Raw genomic sequence first — 21,225 nt, 5'->3', positions numbered from 1 at the left:
ATAACTCATTCAGGTAAGCTGTCCACAAATATCCATTGAGGTTCTACTACATGCAAAACACGTGGATAGGTACCATGGAAGATGGAGCATCGTATAACACATGGTCCTGCCTCAGGGACCGTACTGTCCAGAGGGGCAGACCGAACCCGCACTCCAGCAAACCTGAACCGAGGCGGGTGGTGTAGGAACTCTACAAGAAACATAAGCCATGGGAGTTCAGGGAGGAGAGAAAATGTGGCTGGTCAAGAAAGCAGCCGTAACAGAGGTGGTATTTAAGGTGAACTTTGAAATGGTACTGACAAAGGAGAACTGAAACAACTACTCTTTGAGAAAGGAGATTTTTATCTATTCATTCTTTAGGTGTTTTGAGCTTATATCTATGCTCAAATGAAATCAACATTTATACACACACACACACACACACACACACACACACATACACCTAGATCTCATTTGCTTTCTTAGTTCTCCAATGACTTTCTTCACTGGACTATGCCTTGACACTCTACTCCCCGCTACCAGTTTTAATGAAGTTCAAGAAAACAAATGGCCAAGAGGTGGTTTCTGCTTTTTCCATCGAAAAGGAAGGTGTTGTCCCTTTTGTTCTTCAGTATCCCTTAGTAAAGATGCATGTGATAAATCCTTCTTAAAATTCAGCCACAGGAAAAAGTTTCTCCAAACTGCTTGAATCCTTTTATCAGATTATTAGAATTGTGCAATTGACCTGGTTTTGCTTTCTGCCTAGATGAACAAACAAAGAAGATGTAGTGTATACATATATTACAATGAAATATTTGGTCATAAAGAAGAATGAAATCTTGTCATTTGTGGCAACATGGATGGACCTGAGGGTATTATGCTAAGTGAAATAAGTCAGACAGAGAAAAACAAATACTGTATGATTTCATTTATATGTGGAATCTAAAAAAACAAGTGAAGAAACAAAATAGAAACAGACTCATAGATACAGAGAACAAACTGATAGTTGCCAGAGGGGAGGGGGGTGGGGAGATAAACAAAAACAGGTGAAGGGGATTAAGAGGTACAAACTCCCAGCTATAAAATAAATATGTCATGAGGATGTAATGCACACATACAGAATCTAATTAATAATATTGTAACAACTTTGTATGGTGACAGATGGTAACTGGTCTTTCTGCAGTGATCATTTCACAATGTATAAAATATTGAGTCACTATGTGGTACACCTGAAATCTGAATACAATTGTGTTAATTATAACAAAAACACTGGAAAAATGAGTACAGTTGCTGGCTAAGGAAGCAAGGACGTTAGAACGGTGGGCACAGCAGCGCCGCGATCACTGAATGTAGACCAGGGTGGGGCAGCACAGGGCTGAGGATGGTGCAGTGTAAGAGGCCGAGCAGAAGCGCGCTTGAACTGGGGTCACAGAGCTGGTGCAATGGGAGTGAGGGGCCGGGGTGGGGCTGGACAGAAGGAAGCACCGAGGACTGACTGCCAGCCTTGCAGGGGCTGGAGACAGAACTTGCGAAGGCTAAGGTCAAAGGTGCAGGGACGGTCTCGGGGACCAAAGCCGGGTTTCACACGAGCCACCAGGGTACAAGCGGGAATGACAGAGCATGGCATGGGCACAAAGGCCTACAGTTCACAGGCCACGAATCCAGGTGGGTCCACGTTCAACCGCGACCAGAAGGCGGCATCAAATGGATGGTGCAGATTTGGCGGGAGGAAAGGCATAAAGGGACAGTGTTTGGCGACGCCTGCACAGGCGGCGTGCGGGAACCTGCTGAGCCCTCCTCCACTGCCCAGTGCAGTTGTTGAAAAGCATCTCAAAGACAGCGGGGTGTGGAAATTACTGGTTCTTTGGCAAAGAGACAGAAGGAGAAGGTGGTCAAGAAAAACTGAAGGCCGCAGGAGGAGTTTCCCACACCGCAGAAGCATCCCCAGAGCCCAGAGGAAGGGGTTAATTCTGGGGAGCACAGAGTCAAGCACACAACAGTGAGACCGTGAGCGAGAAATCCATCACGGCCGAGGGCGTCCACACCGGTGACTCAGAAACCAGAGACACGGGGTCTCTGGGTTTCGCAACGATTAAGTCCCAAGAAGGTATCGCCACACTTCTGCTCACCTATTTCGCATTAAGTACCTAAGACGGTATTAAAGATATGATGGAGGGAGAGGAGGGGTACAATGAAATCTTAACAAGAGAATCTTAATCCCTTCAGCCAAAAATGCTGTGGGAAGCGGGGAAGCTGGCGGAGAGGCGAGGGGCCAGGTGACCTGGGGGTCCTTTCCTCACTGCTCCTGCCGTGGGGCAAGGGTAGCTCATGAGAGCCAGGCGGTTCTGGGTGAAGCCACGGAGCTACCATCCCCGCCTCTGGACCCAACTTGAAGTGGATTTTGCGCCGCCCAGAGACCAGTTCATCACCGCAGGGCCCTGGGCTGAAGGGCCTGCAGAGCCAGGCTCCTGCCGACCGCGAGTGGGGCTCAATGGGCCTTTGTCCTAAAAGACTCGGCTGCAGAGGACGACGCAGGCACCAGTGCTGCTTCAGCCACAGACCGGGAGGGCTGGGAGAGCACGGCCATGAGTCCTGCCTCTCCTTTCTCCTCAGGCAGTAGAAACACTGTATTCAGAGCAACGTCCCCCAGTGAAAACCCGGAAGGAAAGATTGGCCTGTGACAAATGCCCGCCCTACAGGCTGGAGCGTGAGAGGTGGTCTCGGGCAGAGAGGCACTGGGGAGAGGAAGGCGCTCAACGTGGACCGGCTCATGGGTGAACAGACCCATGCTGTTCCGGTCGCGGGTTGGAGCTGAAGAGAGGGGACCGTTACTGACTGAGGCGCTTTTGTTTCACGCTCTTGTCTGACCCTTAGACAGCCCTGTGGTATAAGGAGGATTTGCCATTTCACAGGATAAAGAGGTTCAGATTATGTAGGAGGCTGAATAACGGCCCCCAAAGGTATCGGGTCTTAATTCCCGAAACCTGCAACATGTTACTTTACATGGAAAATGGGATTTACCAAATGTGACGAAGTTATGGGCTATGAAATGGGGACACCGTCCTGGATGATCCAGGTGAGGCCCAAATGGAATCACAAGTGTCCTTGTAAGAGGAAGGCAGAGGGACAGTTGACACAGGCAGAGAAGGAGGTGATGGGATCACAAAGGCACAGACTGGAGAGATGCCCTACAAGCCAAGGATACCAGGAACTGGCAGAAGCTGGGACGCTCCAGGAATCCGGGAGCGCGGCCCTGCCCACGCCTTGATTTTGGCCCCGTGATACTGATTATGGACTGCAAGAGAAGACATTTCTGTTGTATTGAGGCACCAAGCTTGTGGTAATCTGTCACTGCAGCCATAGGAAACCAATACGGTCTTTGACGGGGCCTCTCCACAGCTGAGAAATGGAGCCAAATAGCTCTAGAAGACTGGTATTCTTCCCACCCTACCACCCCAATTTTTTAAAGGACTGAATCTTTGCAGTGGAGAGCTTTCCTGCAACTTAATACGAAAGTTGCACGTTTGCAAGAACATCAAGCTGGTGAGGCAACGCAGGGAACGGTCCTCGTGAGAGTGAGAAAAGGACAGTCACGAAGTCTTTCCACTTCCTCCTTGCCCCCCCCCTCCCAACCATTTGTCCATTCCTTATAACTTGTGCCCAGACTGGGACCAAATTTGTACACCACTGAAAACATCGAGATGCTCAGCTTGCTTTGTGAGGTCCCTTGCCCTACTGAGCTAGAATGACTGCAGGTAAAATAGGTTAAGCGGCTATTTCTTCTAAGATTCCAATGAGGGAGCTCCTAGAGGGTGAAAATGTTACCAAATCAATTTGAGAGAAACAGGTTCTCCTCCATCAGTTATGAATCAAGGCAGAAACACAGGTATCGCCATGCATTGATCTCACCAACCGAAGCACAAAGCCCTACAGCTCGGGGATGTCCCACCTCTAGGCAGAATTAATACATTTGGAGTAAACAGAAAGTATCAGGCCAGGTGCCTGTTAGGGTTAGAAGGTAGAGAGTTAGGTGTCTGTTCTCTGAAACAGAAAAGAGGCGGGTGGGGAGGAGAAGAGGGAGAGAAGGAAGAATGTGTACAAGAATGTAAACTAAATCTACAGATTCAAGAAAAGCAATAGCTGGACAAAACCGATCTGTTCACCTTCCCAGAACAGCGAATGAAGGAATCACCTTCAAACCTTGAAACACACCCATGTAAAACAATCTTTCTAAATGGTTTACACATGAGTTAGTTTAAGAACCATAAAGACTTAAAATATAAACCAGATTTAAAGCGCACCATAGAACACTATGATGGTACATCCGTAACAGATGATGGTACATCCGTAACAGCCTATACCCCTGGTCCCAGGGTCAGTGTTAGGGAGGAAAGAGTGCCTCCCACAAGCAGCTTCAGTATCCCCGCCGGGGCTAGGACCCTGGACAGTTCTTAGGTGCCTCCACCTATATAGACCCATACCAAAATCATCCCTCCAGCTGGGGTTACATTTAGTGGAATCAACTGCTTCACTGTAACCCCCTCTTAGCTATTTTTGATCAAATCAGTCTTATTTCACTTCATTTCATGGGGCTCAATTATTCCAAGCAGGGATTTTTGTCTATCTACAAAAACTAGCTCAAACCCTGGTAGAAAGAAGCTCCTCCAAGTATGGAAAAGCTTGACTTGGATGTATGATATAGTTAAACTACTCAGAAAACCTTAAGCAAATTTTTTAAATAATTCAAGTTCTCACCTGAATTTTTTGAAAAATTTGGTGTTTAAAATGAATTTATTTTTCAATTCATTTTTAGAAATGTATTTAACCGTTACTTAATTGTTTTTAAGCCCTGAACTTATTGTTTTTCTCCACAGAGGCAGAGAAAACATTTATATAAACTAGCCCATTTTCCAATGGCCCAGTTTCATCATGTGGGATGTAATAAATATTTAACTGATATCCTCACTGCAGCCTACTTGAATACCAAAATGGTATTTAAAATAACAGCACTTAGAGCCAAAAGAGAAACCAACACACACAAACCTTTTGCCCAGCAGCAGTAGCTATGACTACGGACAACATCACTTAAATAAATAATAAATAGTAAATAAATTTAATAAATTTAAAAATAATATTTAACAAACATTCAAAATAGAAAAGTCAGTGCCTATATAATCTGTTATTTTGCTCCATTTCAAAGACCGCTCAGTTAATTTGCCTATACAAAGGTCAGACATTCAGGGTCTAGAAAATTAAATACCATAAAAATGAATGCTGAGGGGCTTCCCTGGTGGCGCAGTGGTTGAGAATCTGCCTGCCAATGCAGGGGACACGTGTTCGAGTCCTGGTCTGGGAAGATCCCACATGCCGCGGAGCAGCTGGGCCCGTGAGCCACAGCTACTGAGCCTGCGCGTCTGGAGCCTGTGCTCCACAACAAGAGAGGCCGCGACAGTGAGAGGCCCGCGCACCGCGATGAAGAGTGGCCCCCGCTTGCTACAACTAGAGAAAGCCCCCGCCCAGAAACGAAGACCCAACACAGCCAAAAATTAATTAATTAATTAATTAAAAAAAAAAAGACTTCCACAAACCCTTAAAAAAAAAAAAAAACGAATGCTGAGTTTTCTTACCTCTTGTTCTAGACAAAACCATATCCTTTATTATTTGCATAATAACACGTCCAAGGATCATGACGGAGATCAGGTGATACACTCTCCACGGAGTCAGTGCAAGGAACCTATCGCAGCAAAAACAGACAAATCATTATTTCAACTTGAGGACTGTACCTTTTTTCAAAAATTAGGTTTACTTTCTGCCACAGAAACAAAAAGTACATTCAATAATGATTTCACGTGTCAAAAGCACCCTCAACGTGATCACATGAAAGTTACTTAATGGGCATCAAAGTCACGGAAATAAAAGCACTGGAGCCATGTGTACTTTTGTGCCAGGCTTTCCGCTCTAACCTCCAATCTGGGCAGAAGATTTGCTATTTTGGGTATGGCCCAAATATCACTCTGCTAACAGATGGAATAGAACTGACCTGGAGCAGAATCATGATGGGCTAAAATTAAAAAGGCAGAGCGGCAGGGTTCTTTCACGCACAAGAGAAGCTAGAGTAGATGCCCTTCGCCTGCTGTCCTCTGTCTTACGGTTTTCTCTTATGCCACATCCATTTCTTTAACTCCTACCCCCCACCCCACCAATCTCTTAAAAATAGCAGTTATTAGGGATCCAATTTGCTAGCCCTTTCTAAGATCACTGCCCTTCTGTCTATCTGCCCACCTCCTCTCCAGAGGGAAACAAAGAATTCTTTATCATGAACAGCACACAAACCCTACAGTACTTTTTGTTTTGTTTTTGATTGGGTTTATAAAGGAATGGAATGGCAAGGAAGTCACAAGGAGCTTTGAGCCTTCACATAGAGGCTGAAGCCCATTCTACATAAGTTAGTTGGTTAAGCTACCAATTAATATTGACTTCGGTGCAATCATAACTCAGAAAAATCAATTTAACAGAAATGTCATTTAATACTAGTTGTAAGGCAGTGTGGGATGTATAAAGAAGCAAAGAACACATGACTACTGCCTTCTAGGAACTTACTTCCTCATCAGAGAGATGAACACAGGCTGCACTAACAAAGTCCAAGGCAATGAGTCTTGGTGCTATAGCAAGACATGAGCAAAGAGCAAAGAGAAGCAAAGGAGGAGAAATGATTAACTCCAAATCAGGGAAGATTTATAAAAAGTGGCATTGAACTTGGTCTGGGAGGATGGATGCAATTCAGAGGAAAACAGAAGCTGTTCCAATTGGAGGATACAACATGAGCGGAAGTTAAGAGTCAGGCAAGGGTGAGGTGTGCCTGGGGCATGCAAGTGGTCTGGGATGGCCCCTGCGGAAGCAGAGGGATAAACAACAAGAGAGTTGGGAGACTGACAGAGAGAAGAAATTGAGGTGCCAGGCTGGGGGCAGACTACGGCAAGCCCTGAAGGATATGTAGGGAGTTTAGTCGTCACTACTGACAATAGAGAGAAAGCCAAAGGTATAGAGTAGGTAAATGAAATGATGAGTGGTTTAGGAAAATGCCTGGAGGCAGCAGAGAGGGTGAGGTGGAGTAGGGAGGAAGCATGGAGTCCAGGATGTCTACTAGAAGGTCATGCAATGTGCTTGGTGAGAAGTGGTCAACATGAGATGCTGGTGAAGTTGTGGGTAAAACCTCTCCCAGAATGTGGACAACCCAATTTCCATGTCTGGTTCTAATGTCACCTGTGTGTGTGACCTGGGCCAGAGGGGGTAGAATAGGTCAGTGCTTCTTTAATATTGGTCTGCAACTGCCAGCAGGTTGGCTGCCTGGAAAGCTTGTTAAAATACAGATTCCCAGACCCCAGGGTCCTCCCCACCCAGATCCTCTGAAACAGGTGGTCTAATTACTAGTGTTTACATTCAATAAACATTTATTTATGGGGGCCTACATTGCGCCAGGCACTGTGCTACCAAAAAGGAATAAATGGTGAACAATATATGCAGACGAAGGAGCAGACATAAAAGACAACCCATAGGGCTTCCCTGGTGGCGCAGTGGTTGAGAATCCGCCTGCCAATTCAGGGGACACGGGTTCGAGCCCTGGTCCGGGAAGATCCCGCATGCCACGGAGTGGCTGGGCCCGTGAGCCACAACTACTGAGCCTGCGCGTCTGGAGCCTGTGCTCCGCAACAAGAGAGGTCGCGATAGTAAGAGGCCCGCGCACCACGATGAAGAGTGGCCCCTACTCGCCGCAACTAGAGAAAGCCCTCGCACAGAAACGAAGACCCAACACAGCCAAAAAAAAATAAAAATAAATTAATTAATTAATTTAAAAAAAAAAAAAAAAGACAACCCATGATGCCAACACCCACATCTTTAGTAACAATAACTTGTTCTTCCACTGAGTCTAACACTTGCTCTATTTTTGAGCTCTTATGTTTGTTTTAATCGAAGTTGTTTTTTGGTATTTATTTTCTTTTTGGCGTACCTCCTCACTGTCAGTTTATGATTAATTATTGCGCTTGTCTGTGTGCCAGTCTCTCTGTTTTCCCCACCTCACACTGAAGTGGCAGTTTTCAAAATTTTTGATAGTGATCCACCATAAGAAATTCATTTACCTCTAAATACATACAAATGAAACCAAAGTTTCAAAAATAATATTTATCCTTACAATGTGTGATGCCTTCTGATACTTTCCTTCAATTCCATTATATTTTTAAATGCTGACTCTGGCTCACTAAAGTGACTCCACAAGCAAGTTGTAACTCACAGTGTGACTCACATTGCATGGGGGGGGGGCGGGGAATCTGCAACTGTTAGATTAGCATGTTTCATTAGAATGGCCTTCTTTGCAGAGTCAGGCAAAACCCTAGGAGAGAAAGTTCCCTCAAGTTTAAAGGTCTTTTGAGCTAGCCAGGAAGCCATTTAAGTATCTTTTAAAAACCAAAAAAATGCAAAACCAACTGAAGCAATGAAGGCCACTAGTTATTCTTTTAGTGGAAATTACAATCTTCCAGGAACAGAAAAATTAGGGAATGACAGGACTTTGACCCACCGCCCTGGCTGCCAGAAGCCCTCATTTAGAGGATGTTGCCATAGCAACTCCCAAGAGCACTGGGATGCCCACCCCCCCACCCCGTGTTCCCTGGGCCAGGGTATAGTTGGCATCTTGCCCAAGGGTCTCACTGGTCATTAAGAATCCTCAGCCAGATGAGAAAGCAAACCCAACAACTACTTGGGATGGAAGTGCCATACCGGTATGGGATTGCATGTCTCCTTGGTAGATGAGCATCTTTGCAGCCCAAGAATTAAGCATAGACACGTTTGAGAAACTAAGTTCTAATAGTAATAATTTGTACTTAGAAAAACCTGCACGTATTTGGTATTTTAATTATTTTTACTGCCTACGATAATTCGTCTCATGGTTCCAATTTAAAATATGTAGTATAATTTAGAGTTGTGATTTGAAATTAAAATCTTAGGAACACCTATGAGTTTATTTATTTTACAGGAACTGCCTAATATTGGGAGATCTTGGTTGTTAGACAAAGTCATTTTTTTAAAAACTTCTATTTTGGTAACTTTCAAATATATACAAAAAGAGAGACCAAAGTATAATAAACCCAGCCTCAACAATTCTCCATTCACGGCCAATGTTGTTTCTTCTATATTCCCACCCACCAAGCTCCCCTCACCACATACACACCCAAATTATTTGAAGCAAATATCAAGCATCATATAATTTAACTCGTAAATGTTGTCATTTATCTTCAAAAACAAAAAAGCACTTTTTAACCTAACAACAATACCACTATCACATCTAATAAAATTGCTTTAATTTCTTAACGTCATCAGATACCTGTCAGCATTCACATTTGCCCAGTCATCTTTTACGCATGTGTACACACACGACACACACACACAGAGTAAAAGACTGAAACAGAATCTGAAAAAGTCATACATTGAAATGGATAGATGTGAGTTTTAAGTTTCCTGTAATTTATAGGTCTCCTGCCCGCCCATCTCTCTATCTCTCTTTCTCTTTCTCTTTTATTTATTTATTTATTTTGCTTAAAATTTCTGTGGAAGAAACAGACTCATTTTGTCCAGTAAAGCTTTCCAGAGTCTGAGAATCACTCCTTGTATCCTTGTGGTTTAGTTTAACATTTTCCTTTACCCCTTCTGCAGACTGTAAAAGTTGGCAGTTGCATCTAGAGTCTTGACCAGATTTAGGTTCAATTTTTTCTCCTATAGAGCTACATGATAGGTGGAGCTGTGTGCTCCCATCAGGAGGCACATACTGTCTGGTGTCTCTGTTTTTGTGACATTAGCAGCCATTCGCGATGACTGCCTGGCATTAATTCCTCAGGGACTACCCAGGGGTAGGAGCCCTTCATTCTTGCTACGGGTATTAGCTGGGTCACATCTATAAAGAGAAACTCCCCTTCATCAATGCGTGATGACCGGAAGAGACGGATGTCATGGGAAAGGCAGGATCAACGCTTGATTCTTTCTCTTTATTTACCAGCCTTCAAGATAATGAGACAGTTCCTTAGTATCCTCTCAAGGCAACACAGTTGGTTTGGGTCATTACTTTTTTTTTAGTGTTACTGTGAATGATGTGCTCCAGCCCGCTGCAGTCTCATCCCTACTGACCGTCAAGTGGCCCATCTTGGCTGGTGGAAGCTTAATCAGGTTGGTTCCTGAGTCTCTTAGTAGAACCTTAGTAACCTCTGATAATAAAATACTTTAAAGGGACAGGGAAAATATAAAATTTACAAATGCTGTTTAAAATGTTGAAAGGAGTACAGTGAAACTTTTTAATAAAACCAGTCATTCACCAAAGACTCTCTTGAAAATGCTTGCTAAAGTCTGATCGATTTATAAACAAAATAGTAAGTTATGTTAGCTAAAATTGAAAGCTCAAAGAAAAACAAGGGTTTCAACCTTACTTAATCCAAATTTATTTTTTGAAAGGTAGTTGAACAGAATTGTTTCAAACCACTCTTTTTTTTATATGAAAACTGTCTCATAGGACATCAAAAAAAACAATCCCTGTCTGCGGGCCGTAAGCAATTCTGATGCTGGTGCACTGTGGCACCCTCAGAGGAAGACTACACTTTCATCCAACCCGTGATTCCCTCAGTGAGAATCACCCACCTCCACTGAAATACATCTCATATCGGGGAGCTCAGCATGTCTTCGGCATCCAGCTTCCTACTGTGTCCTTTATTACTGGGGGAAGGGGAAATTCCCTTTTCATTCCATAACCAGTGATTATGAGACACTGGGCTAGCTGCAGGGACACAATGATGACTAAATTCCCCGCAAAGCCGGGAAGCAGACAAGTAAACAACTATGTTTAACCCAAGTATCAATACTTTCCAAAAGGGTGTGGGAGCAGGAAAGAGGGCCGATAACTGCATAAGGAAGGCAGAGTGAGCTCTCGAGAGAAGGTGGGTGTTTAAGCTTTGACTCCCTAGAGCAGTCAGACTTTGCCAGGTGAAAAGCACCAAAGGCATTCCAGGTCGGGAACAGGGTAAGCGCAGGGAACAGCAAGAGTGCAAGAGGCTACAACAGAGGAGTGAGAAAGTGCCCTTAACGCTGGCTCCCCTTGACCCAGCGGCGCTAGTTCTGCCCTCCAGAACCACACTGCAGTGAGTAAAACCGCTGATGTCTAGTGAGTGCGAGCACGGTTCTAGACATCATTTAATGTATTCCCTCATTTAATCCTTATAACAACCCCATGGGGAAGGTACTCCATTTTGCAGGTGAGCAGGGAGGGGTTAAGAAACTTGCCCAAGGCCCCAAGATCAGGGGAGGCGGGGCCAGGATCCACACAGGATCCAGGAATCCAGACAGCTTGGCTCTAAGCCAGCTCTCTCACCACTCTGCTAAATACCTCCCAGACACAAGCTCCTGCCTCTTCCACCTCCTGTTATCACATGAAAATAGCTGGAAGGGCTGTCACCAATTTTCAAGAGGATGTCTGCTCAGGGTGTGATGAACTGACTGAAGAGATGCCAGGAGCGCTCCTCAAAGACACCAGCCACCACCACCAAGACTGCAGAAAGCGAGGATTATGCTCACACCTCTTTAGGACACACATCCCTGGTCCCTTCACCTCTTCCCCAGGCGTCCCATCCCTCCTCTGGCCAGGCTCCAGGTGTGACTCTTTTCAGACCAAATGCTCCCACTGGGCATCTGGTCCCTACAGAGTGGGGGAACCAGGACGGGCCTTAAATCCATTTGTTCTGGATTCCATAGCTCTACTTATATAGTTTTTTTTTTTTTTAATTAATAGGCTGTATTTTTTAGAGCAGTTTTAGGTTTACAGAAAAATTGAGTAGATTGTGCAGAGACTTCCCATGTATCTCCTCCTCCATCCTCCCATCCCACCTACAGTGTCTCCTAGTACTAACACCTTGCTTCAGTGTTACAGCATCTTACATCTGTTATAACTGATGAACCGATGTTGATACGTTATTAACCAAGTCCATAGATCACAATAGGGCTCACTCTTTGTGTCATACATTCTAGGGGTTTTGACAAATGCATAATGTCACGTATCCATCATTATAGTATCATACAGAGTATTTTCACTGCCCTAAAAATCCCTGTGCTCCACACATTCATGCCTCCCTCTCTCCCCATAAACTCTGGGGACCACTGATCCTTTTACTGTACCTACTAGTTTGCCTTTTCCAGAATGTCATTTAGTTGGAATCATACAGTATGTAGCCTTTTCAGACTGGCTCCATTCACTTGGTATTTACTTAAGTTCCTCTGTCTTCTCATGGTTTGATAGCTCGTTTCTTTTTATTATCAAATAATATCCCGTCATATGATGTACCACCGTTTATCCATTCACCTCGTGAAGGACATCTTGGTTGCTTCCAATTTTGGGCAATTATAAATAAAACTGCTCTAAAAATGTGTGTGCAGGATTTTGTGCGGTCATTAAGTTTTCAACTGATTAACTCATTTGGGCGCAGCCTTTTTTTTTTTTTTTTTTTTTAACAGCTCTATCAGCATACTGGCTTATTTTGAATTTACAGGCAGCTAAAACCCTCAAGGATTCTATTTTTCTGATGCAACTTTTGAATCTCAGTATGTCCTATTACACTGGTTCTTGTTTGATATGGTCCGTCACTCAAACCCACAGCCCTTAATGGTGGCATCAATCACATTTGTTCTCCTGTCCGGCATCATGACACCCACACATGTGAGATCTGCGTGTCATCTGTCCTCGACCACACTGCTGGAGGTGGATGGAGATCGATCGGTACTGGAGCCCTGTGACTCCCACAGTGACCTAGTTTATGAATCAGCACCTTATGAACATGACAGGCCATCCAGTTGGCCGCTACATTCCATCCATGTTACTCCATCCTGCCCGTAAAGACGTAATAAGAGATGTTCTTAAACACCTTGTTGAAACCTGCTGCGTTCCTAAGCTCTGAGTGCCTGTAAGTGCTGATCTGCTTGGCTGATGCTGAGAATTACTCTGAAGTATAGAACAGCTCTCAGGAGAAGAACCAAACACCATTAGGACCTGCCCATGCACATCCCATGGCACAGCCTGATCCAAGCCCCAGTGTGACCTTGCCGATCTGCCGTTCACAGAATTCACAGAAACACGTGGTAACCCCCTCACCCACGGGGGGAATTTTGAAGCAAAAATGGCTGCACACAGCTGGCCAGAGGATTCCTGAATGCTGCAGAACGATTATTCAGAGACGGGTTGTGGTCACATAGCACGATGGCCATGAGGTCACGGGAAGCAGAATGATAAAAGTACAGACTTTGAAGAGGGGCGGCTGTGGACAGGCATCTTTCTCACTCAGGGGGGCTACATAATTTTCCAGGTCCGGTGCAAGGTGAAAATGCAGAGACCTCACTGGGGATGGAGAAGTCAACCTCCCCTCCCCACCAGACTGCAGGCCCAACCCACAACAAACAGGAGTTCCCCCCAATATTGCAGCCTCGACTCCAGGGCGTGTTTGGGACCTGGGTCCGGGCGGGGTGAGGGCCCTGCCCGCTCGTCACTCTGCTCTCCGAGGCGCAGCTGGCCGGGGCGAAGACGGTGATCTGTGCCTGAGGAGGACCCTTCTCACACCTGTGCTCAGGCCCCAGCGAGGGGCGGGCGGTCACAGTGGAACACAAGCCTCCCCCCACCGATGCCGCCTGGCCACGGCCCTGGGCGGAGGACCCAGGGCAGTCATGCAGGGTGGGGTGGAGAGGGGGAGGGTGGGCAGGGCTGGCGCCCAGTGGCTGGGAGGAGGCGGCCAGAACCCCATCCCGGGGAGGAGGTCCCACACGTGAGCTGAGGCCCCACGCTCCCAGCATGTGCTCCATCGTCCTGTTGAGCTTCACTGACAAAACACGTATCCAACGATGGAAGTACTAAGAATTACAAGATGGCAACCTCAGAGCATTAATCCCCACGTGCAGGGCCTTCTGAACACCGGGCTCTGTGCGACGGCACAGCTCACAGGTCCATTCAGCCAGCCCTATAAAGGCTTGTTTCCTCCTTAAAATCACTTTTAGTTCAACAAAAAGGCCACGGACACTGGCCTTTCCCCAAATTAGACTAGGGACCTGTGACCGCATCAACAGATCCTAGAAGTGAGACCATTAAGAAGCACTACCAACTCCTAAGTTTCCAGCTTTTGTAAATATCTTTCTGCAGCTGGATGGGCTTTTTTATAACCAATTAAATTAAAATACCATTTTAAATTAAAATGTCATTTCTGTTTACTAAGACAGTTACATGTACTTCTTTTAGCTGACATAAGATAACATTTATCTGACAAGGGGTAATCAAGACTTTGGAAACCAACACAGGTGAACATTATATAGGACAACTATAATATACACATACATATCATGGTAGGTAAACATTACATATGACAATTATATGCTATATATAAATATATAAAATTATATACAAGTTTCATACATATATAAAACCATATGTATATAAGAACACCCATCTGTCCTATAAATACATACTGTATGGTTTAGCTGCTATTGGGAAGGTAAAGTTCTGCAACTCACTACGTGCACTTTCTTTTAGCAAGTTGTGTCCAATTCTATATCCCAGTGGGATGACTGCTTTAAAAAATACCACACTGGGACTTCCCCGGTGGCACAGTGGTTAAGAATCCACCTGCCAATGCAGGGGACATGGGTTCGATCCCTGGTCCGGGAAGATCCCACATGCCGTGGAGCAACTAAGCCCATGCACCACAACTACTGAGCCCACGTGCTGCAACTACTGAAGCTTGCTCGCCTAGAGCCCGTGATCCACAACAAGAGAAGCCACCGCAATGAGAAGCCCACACACGGCAACGAAGAGTAGCCCCTGCTCACCACAACTAAAGAAAGCCTGCACGCAGCAACAAAGACCCAGCGCGGCCAAAAAAAAAAAAACCACGTTACCCAGCTGACTCCTGTTTAGCTTGTGACAATTACAGTCCACGGATGATTTCTAGCCATGCTTGTATAGCATCATTTCTGATTCATTTTTATATTGGATACATTTGTCTATTTGCTTTTTTCTTCCTGTTGTTTCTTTCTTCTACACTTTCTTCTCTCGTTCTCTGGTTCGGTTACATCAGTTTGAATTTTAATCTAGTTTTCAAGTCACCAACAGCCAGAGCCCACTTGGTATTGTTGGGATGCTTTATACCACTAGTCTCTACTCTGCTACCTGGGCCAGCTAAGAAATAAGACCCAACCGTATGCTCAGAGCCAAGGGAGGGTATAAGGAAAACAGGTAGGGATCCAGAGAAAACCTAAACAACTGTAAGGGTAAACCCTCTACTAATTGTAAAAGAAAAAAAAAATAGAGGAGACTGGGGAACCCCAAATGATATCCATTTTGGAATGGGCTGTGATTTTAAGCAGAAAAATTTCCTATCAAATTATGGGCTTTGGGGGCTTCCCTGGTGGAGCAGTGGTTGGGGGTCTGCCTGCCAATGCAGGGGACACGGGTTCGAGCCCTGGTCTGGGAAGATCCCACGTGCCGCGGAGCAACTAAGTCCGTGCGCCACGACTGCTGAGCCTGCACTCTGGAGCCCGCAAGCCACAACTACTGAGCCCACGCGCCTAGAGCCTGTGCTTGGCAACAAGAAAAGCCACTGCAACGAGAAGCCCGCGCACTGCAACGGAGAGTAGCCCCCGCTCGCCGCAACGAGAGAAAAGCCCGTGCGCAGCAACAAAGACCCAATGCAGCCAAAAACAATAAATAAATAAAATAAAATAATTTAAAAAAATTATGGGCTTTGACTAATATCAAACCAGTCTGCATTCGATGCCCATAAGCCACGGACAGGAGAGCTAGACACTCACTCCACAAAGATGCTCAACAAGGAAAATGACAGGCTGGGAACTAAATTACACTCAGGTCGCCCATCGTCTCAGCTTTCTGTGCGCGAATCATTCAAGGCCACAGCTTTTCCTTGTCCCTTTACTGGTTTCAGGATGCCAGATGTGCGTGGGGTTCGGAATTGGAGGAAGGAACAGCAGGGAGGCCAGAGCCCCGGGATGGGCTATGTGGACAATTTACATGATGGAAAAGGAGATGAAAGCACTAGAGCGATCTCTGTGGACCTCTGCTCCGCGGCTAACTACAAATCTCTAAAAAACCTTTTTTCGACTAGTTGTGTATCTGTTTGATACACAAGGAAAGCCTAACTAACTCTTCCATTACTTCATGATAAGTTTTGCAAGGCCAAATTAAATGGCTCGACAGGATAAATTTCTTGTAAAAGCAAAGAAAGGGATAGTTCACAAAAACAAACAGAACAACTTCTTTGGTAAGGGATGAAAAGGACATCGCATGGGATATTTAGCTCATCCCATGTGTAAAAACCTAACCCTCATTTCTGGGTAAAGCATAACCCACTTTGTACTATGAAATGAAGGCTGTCAACAACTAAAATATACATTTTTGTCTTCAGAGAAAGGAAGTCTATGGACAAAAGCACTAGAACCCTCCACAGTTCTCATGCAGGAATTAATCTGCAGTGTTTGTTTTGTAGCTCTTTCAAAAGAGAGATCTAAAAAGGAGGTTTAGTTCTCCTTTACTGAAATATATAGAACCACAGACTTTGCCTAGATAGAGTCCTTCGTGTACATTGGCTTTATTTAATATTACAGTGGCTCTAATCATAAAAGAAGGACCTCATATGATTTATCTAACATTGTTCAAAGTCCAGATCACATTTTTCTGGAAAATAATTCTGTCATCTTCTCAAGTGTTAGGCATACTGGCAGCCATCTTCCTTAATATCGCAAAATTCTGAACCTTCACTGAAGGTGGCTTCAATTTTTCCTGGTCTTTTATCCAGATCCTGCAAAAATACTGTCTGAAGATGCGATGTGAAACTAAACTATACACCACTAAGGGGAAAAAGAAGCTGGCAAATAAGCTATGACCCTCTGAATAGTAAAGTGCATCCCAATTTCAAACCTGTTTAAACATGAAGGTATGTCAAGGAGAAGGGGGCTATATTTCTTAGGAATCAACAAAATATACGATTTTAAATAATTGAGAAAGAAGAGGGTAATCATGCAATGGAGCAAGATAATGACTCGATTCATTGCAAATCAGAGACTAAGTTAAACTCGGAAGCGTTTCTTTTTTTTCACCAGAGAAGTCCTTCTTTAGTTGTGATGACCAGAAAAGTGAATTAGAAGCAAGAGGTGAGAAGTATGCAGAAAACTAAAGAGGCGAGCTTCTTTACAGAGGGAGGTGAGAAATTCTGGAAGCCACCCATAGGCAGGGACCAGAAAGGGTCCGAGTCAGGCTGGCTCCAGTAGAAACCGGTGGTGATAATCCAGTGAATTCAGGGAACGTGCCCAGCTGAGCAAGGCATGGTGGACAAACCACAAGACAGTGGGGAGGAGCAGCGGGGAGTTTGCGTTCTTGAGCCCAGAGAGTGGGAGGAGCCAAGGGCGCAGCAGGAGTGGAACCAAGGCCATCTGAGGTCAAGGCAAGGCGAAATCAGGCTTGCTTTACCCCAGCTCTGCAATGGAATTAAGAGAAAAGCCCCAGGCAAATCAAGTCAGGAGCACCGGGCCATGCGGTGGGCTCTTTAGCGCCACCTAGTGTATACTGTCTGCCCATCCACCTTGCCTCACGCCTGTCCCAGGTGGTCACTGCAGCTCAGTGGAAGCTGACTTCCAAGCAGGGCTGGGTGAGTCAACCTCTGCTGCCCCTTCCCGCTGAGTTACCAGTAAGTTAAATACTAACTGCAAGATTCCGTCACAGAAAGGCGCTAGAAGAAGAAAGAAGAGATCTGATCAAAGTCACGCATTGCAGTGGAGCACAGGAGGATAAGAGGGACGAAGGAGGGGTGGCGGTGTACAGAAAAGGGACAGTGAAACCCAGACGCACAGAGGGGGAGAAAGAAATAAATACGAGGCCAAGCAGCTGTTGTCATGGCAGCCCGGTTGGTTTACATGGGTTTGTATGCAAATGGCAATGAGATAGATACTGTGTGTCTGCCCAGTGGCACCTGCAGAGTTTGAGTTTTGGCCCCAATCACACAGCTGGTGAGAAACACCTCCATCCTCCTCTCTACGCCTCAGTATTTTCATCTGTAAAGTGCACACTGGCTAGATAAGTCCTTCCCCCAACTGACTGACCACCACAATACTCAGGACACTTTTTCAAAATACAGATTCCTGGGCTCCATTCTGGACCTGGGAGAGACGAATCCTTGGGGTGAGGCACAGGAATCTACGTGTTAATAGCTAGGTTTGCAAACACTGAGCTGCAATGATCTCCCCAGGCATTTCCCATCCAAACATTCTCTGAGTCCATGAACCATAAACCTAGAAGCAATACCTCACAACTGATCCAAATCCAAGCTGAACTTGGGGCCTCTCCCTTCATAAATAAATAAATGCATACACTGGGTACAAGACACAGTGGCAGGGGTTAAAGAGGCTTCTCCAGCTCTTGGGTAGGGGGTAGGGGGGCCAGACATACAGTAATGAGTTCAATGAACCATTATGGGCATGCCTGAGAAAGAGAGAAGCTGAGAGGTAATGAGGATTTACCGTTTGCTAGATATTGTCACATCTTCATCTCATTTTTTGTTGAAGTATAATTGATTTACAACATTGTTAGTTTTAGGTGTTAATTTCAGGTGTACAGCAAAATGATTCAGTTACATATATTTTTTTCAGATTATTTTCCATTTTAGGTTATTAAAAGATACTGAATATAGTTCCTGTGTTATACAGTAAATCCTTGTTGCTTATCTGTCTTGTGTACAGTAGTCTGTACCTGTTAATTCCATACTCTTAATTTATCCCTCCATCCCACTTCCTTTCCCCTTTGATAACCATAAGTTTGTTTTCTACATCTTGATCTCATTTAATGCTCCTGCACAACCCGATGAAGTTAATATGTGGAAATTATACACTCATAAATAGACTAGGTTAGAGCAATTCGTCTAAAACCGTCCAGCCTATAATTGAAAGAGTTGGGTCTTCTTGACTCCAAGTCCACTTCCCTATTTACACACCACTTATGGAGTCCCTTGGCATCCCACTTTAACCAATCTAAAGCACCAGAATGTTCTAGATAGCAGGGTTGAAAGGGCAATTGTCATATGGGCGCCTGCCTTTTAAATGCCCGTTCAGTTGTGGTCAAGCACTCATCAGCACACATCCACACTCCATTCAAGACCCCATTCCAATGCACCTGACCCTGTCCAGGGTCCGCCAAAAGGAATTCAGCCACTCTGCAGTTCCAAGACGGACAGCATTGCCACAGCTGTCGATGATCTTCTTGTTCCTCCAGCTCCTTCACTCCGAAAACCCAAGGATGCAAGCCGCTGGACTTCAGCCCCGGGGCTTCCACGCGGCCCCCACCCCACTTTGGTTCTGCCCTGTTGGTTGGCCTGGTCCTCCAGCCCATCCCTGCCCTGCTCCCTTTCCTCCCCCTCTTCATGGGAAGCCCGGCCAGGGCTCTGCCTCCCCAGCTCCAGCCAATCCCTTTCCAGGTGAATGAACCCCGATCACACTCTAATACACATTGTCCAAGATCACGGGCACACAGAGATGGGCCTCCTGGAATGACCATTCCCCGTCAAGATCCTAGGCTCGGCAGCAAGATTCACACAGCCCAGACCCTCTCCCTCCCAGTCTGAGGCCACGATGTTCCAGAACTAGGACTGAGGCTTTTACACCCCTTGAGCCAAGTGTCTGGACTGAACCGACCACCACAAGGTCCACTTCTACGTCAAGGTGAACGAGCCTGCAGCTGGCCCGGTCAGCCCCGCAGAGCTGAGGACCATCCTGTCTCCCCTAAACTCCCTGCTAGAAAATGAGACATTCTCTCAGGCTGCCAAAGAGACCAAGGCTGAAACAGCTGAACAAACTATAAGAAACTGTGTGGATTAGAACGAACAGGTGACTTCAGATCAGAGAGACCACAGTATCCTGCTTGACACCTTGTCCGGCATACTTAGGATTGGACAGTAAGTTATACGCTCACCCACTAAAGATCCGAACAAACACACAACGCAGAGAAGCAGCTGTCTAATTTGTTTCAAATGTCCAAAACATCAAGACTGAGCACTGAGGTAGTAATGCTGCCATCCTGGGAGGGCCACTTATGGGAAGGCCAAGATCAAGTGTCCTTTATCAGTGTACCAAAGCCGTGCAGGTCAGCAGGGCTGACCCCGGGTCACCCCGTTTAGGAACACAGCCTCCCTAAGACACGGGCAAGCAGCCTCCCCACACGAACATTCCCTTACTAGCAGGAACACCATAGCCAGTAGCTGTCCCAGGAAAAACACCACCTACTTTTCTTCTTTGATGTCAAAATGTTCCAAAAACCTCACATAACACCCAGAACAGGACGTGGACTCCTGTCGTCACAGTTTCCACAGATACATGCGGGGGCATAACAGTGACGACACACGTGGGCGTCCGTCCCTACAAAAGGCAACACCAGGAACGGGTCAGGCAAAGCTGGAGATTACAATCCTACTTGGCGTGGCTGCCTGACCAACACAGGGTGGGAAATGTTTTCAAAACTTGAGTAAAAATAAGAAGGGTGTGTGCAGGTCCACTGGATGCCCTTCTAGTCGCTGGCACAGGACGGGGGACGTAGGCCATCACTCCCAGCGCACGGGGAGCCACGACCCCCGGAAACTCCACCTCCAAACCTGAGGCACAGGAGAAAGCACAGCAAATGTCTGGGCACCAGTATTCTGACTCAGGAAGGGCCCTCTGGGCCCACATGCCAATGGCCACTGTCCAGCTGGACTGTGATTGGCAGTGCCACCTCAAGGCCCAAGACTTGCTGTGTCATCCGGGTCAGAAAACCCTTTCTGGTTCTTTCCTATGCGTCCAATCAAAAGAGAAAACAGAAGTGGAGACAGAAATACAGAGATAGAGAGAGAGAGATGCCTGTGCATCCGTGCACAAGGCATGAGAGAGGACCGGTAGCTGCCTCATGGACCCCGGGCCTCGAAGTTCCCCAGACTGTGTTTCTGGAACATTCCAAACCAAGAGTAAACTTGGGATGAGAATGAATCTCCTTTGATGGCTGTCAATTCTTCAGGGTCCCCCGACTCCAAGCCCAGGACCTCCAGGACCCCTGGGCAGGGTTTGAAGAGCAAACCAAGCAGAGCCTCTCCCACCCGCTCAGATGGAGGGCGTGTGAACACACGGGCGGGAGCGAGCTCCCCCTATATC

The 21,225-nt window shown here is 45.9% G+C and overlaps 1 protein-coding gene across 1 annotated transcript in view; it reads right to left on the bottom strand.

Annotated features, from left to right (window-relative positions):
- Positions 1-21,225, bottom strand: part of RETREG1 (reticulophagy regulator 1) — a 125,459-nt gene that overhangs the window by 86,698 nt on the left and 17,536 nt on the right. Inside the window, exon 2 of the mRNA XM_082453810.1 lies at positions 5,607-5,713. Coding sequence (XP_082309936.1) covers positions 5,607-5,713 — 107 coding nt within the window. The remainder of the gene's footprint in view (positions 1-5,606; positions 5,714-21,225) is intronic.

Source organism: Balaenoptera physalus (assembly GCF_965194825.1).
Source record: "Balaenoptera physalus genome assembly, chromosome: 3".
NCBI classification, from domain to species: domain Eukaryota; kingdom Metazoa; phylum Chordata; class Mammalia; order Artiodactyla; family Balaenopteridae; genus Balaenoptera; species Balaenoptera physalus.
The sequence above is the reverse complement of the archived record's forward strand: the minus strand, read 5'-3'. Positions and strand labels throughout refer to the sequence as shown.